At 47.8% G+C, this 8,383-nt stretch overlaps 1 protein-coding gene across 1 annotated transcript; it reads left to right on the forward strand.

Annotated features, from left to right (window-relative positions):
• DYNLL2 (dynein, light chain, LC8-type 2) lies at window positions 1-7,268 on the forward strand. Its single transcript, XM_004684409.2, has 3 exons — window positions 1-43; window positions 2,925-3,063; window positions 5,198-7,268. The coding sequence occupies exons 2-3, from the start codon at window positions 2,932-2,934 to the stop codon at window positions 5,333-5,335; spliced, it is 270 nt and encodes an 89-aa protein (XP_004684466.1). The 5' UTR covers window positions 1-43; window positions 2,925-2,931; the 3' UTR covers window positions 5,336-7,268.
• The last annotated feature ends 1,115 nt before the right edge of the window (window positions 7,269-8,383 follow it).

An 8,383-nucleotide genomic window follows, 5' to 3' on the forward strand; every position in this document is an offset into this window, starting at 1 on the left:
CCTCAGGCCATCGCTGCTCCCCCGGGGCCTTGCCTCCGTGAAGGTGAGCGGTGGGTGGGGGCGTCCTGGGGCGGCGCCCCGCACTCGGGTCTTGGCCGCGGTTCTCCTCCGGCCTCCTCGCCCGACACAACTCCTGGGTTCGAGGCCCGCAGCAGGGCTGGCCTCGGCGTGGACGACCCCGGCCTCCTTCCCCGAGCTGCGCCACCCGGTGCCCTCGCGACCCCTGAGGCGCCGCCGCCTGAGGCCCCGGGCTGTGGAGGCGCTGCTCCTCCGTCTCCCCCCCACCCCGCGAGTCTCCCAGCGCTGCGTGGAGGCCCCGGGTGTTTGGGGCCGGGGAAGAGGGGGTGGAGAGGGCCGGGGTGTGACGCGGCTCCTGTCGCCGCCGCCACCCTTTGGGGCGTCCTTCCTGCGGCGAGGAGGACGCCCAGTCACTCCGGCGCTGCTCCAGCCGGGAGGGGGAGGGGTCTGGCCGCCGGAGCCTGCGGACCTGACCCCGCGTCGAGGGTGGAAGCGGGTGCCCCGGGAGGATGCTTCCGTGCTTGCTCATTCCCCAGGTGCTGGCCTGCGGGACCGCAGCTCCCTGGAGGACGGGCGGTGGAGGGATGGATGCCGCCCCTTGGAGAGCTGAAGGGTGGACGTGCGCGGGCTTGGTGTGGGGAGGGCGTCCGTGTCCTCCGGAGGATGAACCTCTTCTACCGCCACACCGCGGCTAGCGGAGCAGAACTGGCCGGGAGTGTGTCCTTTCCAGAGGAGTCGGTGGCCCATGCCTGAGGCAGCTGGCCTCGGCCTGCAGGTCATCTTCCCACCTGGAGGCCCAGGTGCTGGCTTCTCCTTCCCAGGAGGGAGGTGCTCCACTAGAGACTCCCTGTCACTTTTTCACTGGCACCTTGGACAGAGGAGGTTGGGATTAGTCCTCGCTACTCAGCCCTGGGGGGCCAGGGGTGAAGAATCGAGGTATTGTAGTCACAAGACCAACATTATGTAACTGCAGGCGCTCTCCTGGAGAGCAAGGTGGCTTTTGATTACTGTGACAAAGTTGTTCCTTTGGACTTTGGGGATGAGGCAGTGAAGCTGGTGAGTTTGCTGGGAAGACAGCTCCAGTTTCATACTTTGTCCCAGAGGTCTGTAACTCGGCCCCACCCCTACCTTGGGTTTGTAGATAGTGCCTCCTTCCAGGGGAAACCTGGACTAGGCCACCAGGTGACACTCACCCCCCCAACCCCCCCACCCCGTAAAGACCCTTAAAGAACATTCTCTCTGCCATGCTGTTGTGCCTTTTACTAAAACCCACAGAAGTTGCCCCATTTACCCTAGTTGAGTCATTCGTTTATAAAGTGAACATGTTGATTTGGTCAAGGTCATATAGCTAGACAGGCCTTGAAAAGGGTTCTCCTGACCTTTCCTCAGTACCAGGTGGTGCTCACAGACTCCTTTTGAAGGTTGATTTTTTTTTCTCAGGGATGTAGGGGGCAGAAGGTGCTGGTCCACTAACCCTTTGCTCAGTCAGCCTCTGCTTGAAAGTATAATCAACCCTGCTTGGTTTGATCGTGCCAGACAAAGGTGCCTTGGATCAAAGACTGCCTGGTTGGCAGCTGGCAAGCTTGCATTAGCTGCATCTGGTGCCGGCTGTAGGAGTAGTCATGAGCCCTGCTTCCCCTTTCAGCTCAACCAGCCCCACAGGTTAGTGGAGACTCAGAGATCAAGGTGGCCTGGAATGATACCAGGGATCTCTCCTGGAGCAGACAGGCCCTTTATAGCCTTGTATCAAACGGCTGGAACAGAGCTTTTGTCCACTGGTCTGGGCCAGTGTGTGGCACTTTTGGAAGTCAGATGTAGTGGAGGTGATGCTGTTGCTAACGGTGCTGTTTGATGGACTGTGGTCAAGGACAGCATAGGATTTTCAACTCATTGCTTCTGTTCCTACAAAGCACCTCATATACTATACAGCCTGTCAGCCAGACCCTGGCCACTCCATTGGGATTCCTGTCACCCTAGAAAGGAATTGTACCGCAGAATTCTGGTTGCTACAGGATGCATGCAATGGCCCAGGGAGCAAGAAAATAAAACATGAAGCAAGGCTGTTAAAATAATAGTAGTAATTCATCTTTTGCATCTCTGTCACCTTTAAGGATTAGAAACCTTACTATAAAGAACCTGAAAATAAACTTAGGCTACCGTCTTCCCTGACAACTACTCCACTAAGACATCATAATGTGTTCTTATGTAATTTTCTTTATAAGAACAAACACATGGTAAACTGAGTTTGGCTGATGGGAAGACCCCTATATAGTCTGTCCTTGTTTGCGATGTTTTCATGTAACTTGAGGTAATCCTTAAAGAAACTGCTTATTGCTCACATGGAAGTAATTCAGTGCAGAAAAGCTAAGTGATGTCCAAACCACAAGATTTTGTAGTTGGGACTAGAAGTCAGGCCTACTGATTCCTAGTCCACCTTTCCACTTTATACCAATGATGTAATAATGCCCATTAAATCAACACTTACTGTGTTTGGGTGTTGTCCCACCTGGTTTGCCTCAAGATAACCCTGCAGTCCCCATTTTAAGATGGCAGTATGAAAGGACAAAGGCTAAGTAACTTGCCTCAAGACATAGCTGATACGTAACATAGTGTAATATCTTGAATATTGGTGCTATGCAGAATAATCAGAAATAGATAAATTTAGTGTTAAAAAACCTAATTTTACATATAAAAATTGAAGACGTAATGTCTTTTACTATTTATCTCTTACTTCCCAGGCCTTGGAACCAAGTCTGTTAAAAGTTTGAGTCCCCTCTTATGCCTCATATCTTTGTTTCTGTTAACTTCACCTTCTGTTCTCCCTTTCTTCATTGAGGCCACACCAGCTGCTAATGTACATTGGTTAGATCATGGGTTTGTCAGCCTCACCTCTGCTTCTTCTGCAGTGTCACAATGTCTGACCGGAAGGCAGTGATCAAGAACGCAGACATGTCTGAGGACATGCAACAGGATGCTGTTGACTGCGCCACGCAGGCTATGGAGAAATACAACATTGAAAAGGACATTGCTGCCTACATCAAGAAGGTATTTGAGAAGAGGTGTGACTGGTGGCCTGAAGTGATGATGGGCATTGAACTGTGTCTGAGGAAGGGCTGGAGCAGAGATGATAGAGAAGCAGATAGATCACATGCAAACAAAACGCTAGGAACTTGCAAAGCATACAAATTAGGGAGTGATTCTTTATTGCCATGCGTTTACCTTGGGGGTTCTTACTAAGAAGCTGCTGGTTGTTTGTATGGGGTATGTATATGATAGTTACACGAATTGCAAGGCATTGGGGAGAGAAGCTTCAGTATTAATAACTGGTCCAGTTCAGAACTTACTCAAAATGAAGAACAAGAGTATTCAGACGGATAAGTGCAAAACAAATTTTCAGGAAGCTGCGTCATTTAAACTGGGATATACCTTTAATAATTCTCATGTTGGAAGTTTCCTTTTCTCTTTTTAAAAGTAATCAGGGCCCTCCCTGGTGGCACAGCAGGCTGAAGCGCAGCACTGCAAGCTAGCTGCAGCTGCTTCAGTACCAGTTCAATCCCCACTCCCGGAGCTGACCCACATGGCACAGCAGACCTCTCCTGTCTGACCCTCAACAGTGTACTTCTCAGTCTGCCTATTCCACCCCCCACTTTGTCTCTGATGAATCCTCTTACTGCCCCTGCTGCTCTAGCCTTTACCCTAGTTCTGTATGCATAAATAAATAAATCTTTAAAAAAAAATAAAAGTAATCAGATACTGCATCATCCCTTTACCCCTACATTCTTAAGGAAAAGAGAAGGTTGGATTTGATTGTATAATTCCTTTAAATAGATGAATAAGATTGGGGGAATACGTGTAGTCCTTGAAAAATTCCTACTAAATGGCTGAATGGATATGGCTAACATGGCAAAGAAATTGCTGGACTAGAAATGAGAAGTGATAACTAGAGTCCTTGACTCCCAGGCACAATTCCATGTCCATTGATCACTTTGACCCAGATTTTGATAGTCTGTGCTTTGACTACCAAGAAGGATGCCTGAGAGTAGTGGCATTGTGACCCATAGATGTGGTAGGGTACCTTTTAGTTTTACAGCACTCTGCTTTCCTATCCAGTTGGTTGGGATGTGTGTAGCACTAAGGCTTCTGGGAGTGCTGGCTTCTTGCTGAATGTTGGCCTTGCTATCTCTGTGAGGAGATACTGTAGGATCATGGGCTCTTAGACTGAGAAACATCCCTAGCTTATGCTGGGTTCAGTTTGCTTATTTTGCTGATGGGAAAAATGAGACCCAGGGAAGTAACTGTCTCCTATGTTACACAGGGTCTTGAGCCAGGATGACCTTTCCTCTGTTATCTACCACCTCATGGAATCGTGTGGTATAGGCTCTGTGTGGAGACTAAACTTAAAGTACAATTTGAATACCTGGGGTTGACAGCATTGATGGACCCATGGTGGAGAGCTTCTGTCCTTTCTATAGTAGGGTGCCTATAGAATTGAGTCATAAGCTTCCTGCTGTGTCCAGAGGATGGCTGCCCTCCTGACTTGGTCACAAGAATTTCCTAGGTGGTTTTGATGCTAAATTTGTGCCCTGGAGAAGTGAGGGGGATTGCCCTAATCTCATGACAGATATCCTTGTTCTGGTCTCTCACAGTCCACACAGTGGCACACAGTAGTATCTTTAATGTTAACTTACATGGAACTGCTTCCAGGTACTCCTGATGTTTAGTCCTCATTTCGCTCTAGGGCCCTGGTTCTTTGGCACTTTGAAATGTGGTTCAATAATATGGGAGGCAGCAGGTGGTGCAGGAAGTCTTGCTCCTCTGTTTACTAATGCTGTGCGCCTCTGGGTTGATCCTTTATTTCACTGGCTTCTCTGATTCCCTTACTGAAGAATCATAACATAGACCCAAGAGTAGAATAGCTAGAAGGAGGAGAGTTGATCAGGGTGTATAGGGTATAGAGTGCTAGCGAGAAATAATGGAGCCTTTGTGGTGCTACATTATTAATGCGGTAAGGAGTGTCCTAGCCAGCATTAGAACCTGAGCTCCTGAGGTTTGGGGAGCTGGGGCTGGGGGTGGGGTGAGGATGATAATTAAACCTGTCTTCTAGCAGTGACTTCCATTCTGATTTTTCATCCTTCAGCTGTCCTAATCACCTTTCTTTTCTCCATTTTTATTCTTTTAGGAATTCGACAAGAAATATAATCCTACCTGGCATTGTATTGTGGGCCGAAATTTTGGCAGCTACGTCACACATGAGACAAAGCACTTCATCTATTTTTACTTGGGTCAAGTTGCAATCCTCCTCTTCAAGTCAGGCTAGGTGGCCGCAGTGATGGTGTCAGTGGCGGCGGCAGCGATGGCAAGCAGGCGGCGTTGCTGGGACTGTTTTGCACTGGGGCCAGCATCAGGATGTCCTCTCCAATGGCTGTGCTACTGCATGGACTGTATACTCGATTTCATGTGTATGTCGCAGTAAACAAAACCAAACTTCTTTCTGTTTAGTTGCCTGGGGAAGAAGGCTGCTTTGTTTATTTTTCAAGACTTAAAAAAAATTATTTTGGTTGTGTTGCACTAGGAAATCTCCCATCCCTCCCTTTTTTCTTTCTCTCCCTGTACAAAATAAAAAGCCCTTAACAAAGCCCACAAGACTAGGAGGGCTGAGGAAAAGAAATAGGTTTCTGGAGGTGGAGCTAAAACTGTGCAGCTGTGTCTTCCTGGTGGTGGATGCTGCTTTGGGGAGGGCAAGATAGGCTGTGGGGGACAGTATTAGGACCCACAAGGAGAGAGAGATGGGGAGGTGGGTGGGGGTATTGATCTAGTACCAGGGAGAATATTCCACTGAACTGTGATTCCACGGCTTAGGGCAGAGAGGGTGGGATGGGCGGGTGGATTCTTTAAGGGGCCCTGAGACGTGTTTGTCTGTGGTGTGTGGGAGTGGGGAGCAGACTTGTCTAGCTGTCTTTGTCAGAAGAGTTTCTAAGTAAGGGCTGTGTCTTTGTGGGTTAATTTTTTATTCTTCCTGCCAGAGCTTATGCAAGGAGGATTTTGGGGGGTAGGATTAGTTTTATTTTTTTTTTTTCCTTCTCTCCTTCTGTCTGCTCCCTGCTTAGCCCTCGGTTTTCTCATTCCTCTGGAGTTCTCTTAGAGCAGCCCATTAGTTAGCTGACAAGGGAATTTCTGGTGACTAGTTCCTTAGTTAGATGTTAGCAATCAAACCAAATCAATGTCTCCCTTAATTCTCCTCTGTGTGTGTGTGTGGCGTGTGTGTGTTACTATGTATGTTTGGGTTAGATGGGAGGGTGGGGCAGGACAGTATGGAATCTCTATAGAGTGTGTGGGTAGATAGGATACACACTTAGCTCTAAGTGGGCCTTGATGTTTAAAAACCTAGGAGTAGCTATTTTGAGGGTGAAAACAGTTATCATTCCCCCCAACCATTTGGCCCAGACATTCTGCTTGCCCTGTGGTTGTCTGTTCTTGGGAAAGCTTTAGGAGGATAGCCTACAATGAGATGACCGTGATGCCATCTGTCCTGGAGCTGAGTCTTAGTGGAGAGGGCAAGTGACAGTGGATGGTTTCAGCTTCTTGTAAGAGATAAGTATGGAAGTGGTAAAGGCTTATGAAGGGGAACTAAGGATTAAAATGATAAAGAGTTATAGGGGGCTTCGGGGGAACTTGGGAGGCAATAAGTCTTGAATGATAGTCAGATATCAGGAGATGGAGCAGGGTAGCTAGTGGGAGGAGATTCTGAGGAAAGTGCTGGGGAAATCTTATGTGTTGATCAAATGGGTAAGGTAAGGGTGGGGGGAGTCATTGCTGACCTAGCTGCTGATTCTTGTAAATCACATTCAAAATTCTCGTGTTGATAACTATGGGTGGGTGGGGGTTGGGATCCAGCGCATTCTTTCTTTTCCAAGTCCATCCTTGGGACTGGTGGGGAGGCAGGAGAATGTGTGGCAAGTTTTCTTTTTGATGTTGATAGGTGGGTGGGGACTGGGATGGTGAATGTGTTCCCTATATCAAACACTTCAGTGGGCACAAGATCGATAGCTTGATTTTAGGTTTATTTTTTTAATGAATGTCCAAATCTGTGTTTTCCCCTGCCCTCCCAGATTTGTGTGGCCAGTTGGAAATGTCTGGTTTGTGTTCATTTCTCCTTCATTTCTGGAGCAGGGGCTGAGACCCCTCCACATTTCCTATGCTCTGCATCCATGCCTCTTTTGGACATTAAAGGTCGATTGATGCACTTCTGAGCTGTTTGGGTTTCTTTGGGGGTAAAAGGGCTAACCTGGTGGTAGTGTTGTCAAGAAGCAGGTAGGGGAGTAGAATGCAGGCTAGAGGTAAGACCAGACAGATACTAATTGGCCTTAATCGAATCTTGGGTATAGGAACTATGCTAGGGCTCCTTAAATGGGGGAGAACTAACCAGCAGCACTCACCCTATAAGGTTTCTTGGATCCTACCTCCCTTGGTATAGATGGTCAGATGATCCACGTATTTGGGTCTTTGATGTAATGGAAGCCACCTCCCTAGTGTCCAGATCCAAGATGACATTTTTCAACTGCTATGTTGAATCTGGAGGAACTTCACTGAGAACCTTAACCAAAATTCATAGCTTGCCTCATTCTTCCCTGATATCTGGAGATGGTCTAATAGCAAAGTTGTGCTCTAGCTACTCAGAAAAGGGAAAAGCTGATGATTTTCAGAAAGATGGAAGCTTGGTAGAACCAGGTGATTCTGTGACACTGGGTTATCCTACATACCTGAAGTTAACAGTACTGAGGTACCTCTGACTGTCCTGTCCTGCCCCTGAGCTCTGATAACGGCAATGACTATAATCATTGTGGAGGCAGCAGAGAACAATGCTTTCTACCCATTTTGTTAACTTACTCATTCAAAAACAGTTGTTTTTAGGTGCTTGGGCCTAAGGTGCTGTTCACACAGGAGAATCAGACAGGCATGCATGTTTTAATGGCATGCATGTTTTAATGGGTGGAACAGGCATACACATGAACCTTTTCTGTTGGCAATAAATTACTGCCAAGGAAGTAAAGTGGGTAATGTATTGATTGTTGCAGGTAGGTAGATTGGGTTTCTTCAGACCGCAAGTTGGTGGGCTGGATTTTGTGGAGAAGGCTGAATCTCGAGCATTGAGCTCTTAGTGGAGGATCCTAGGGACTCTAGGGCCCTAACTTCTGTTCTTGTCTTTGCTGGTGTGAGTATGTTGATGGAACTGAAATTAGAGTGAAGCTATGGTCCATATTTTGTCTGCAATGGAATGGGTGTCTTAAACTCCTCATCTTCCTGTCCTGAAGAGAAAGGTAGTCCCAGTGGCATCCATGGGCAATATATTAGTGCTCATCTGTAG

This window comes from Condylura cristata, unplaced genomic scaffold (genome assembly GCF_000260355.1).
Source record: "Condylura cristata isolate star-nosed mole 26May11 unplaced genomic scaffold, ConCri1.0 scaffold00017, whole genome shotgun sequence".
NCBI lineage: Eukaryota > Metazoa > Chordata > Mammalia > Eulipotyphla > Talpidae > Condylura > Condylura cristata.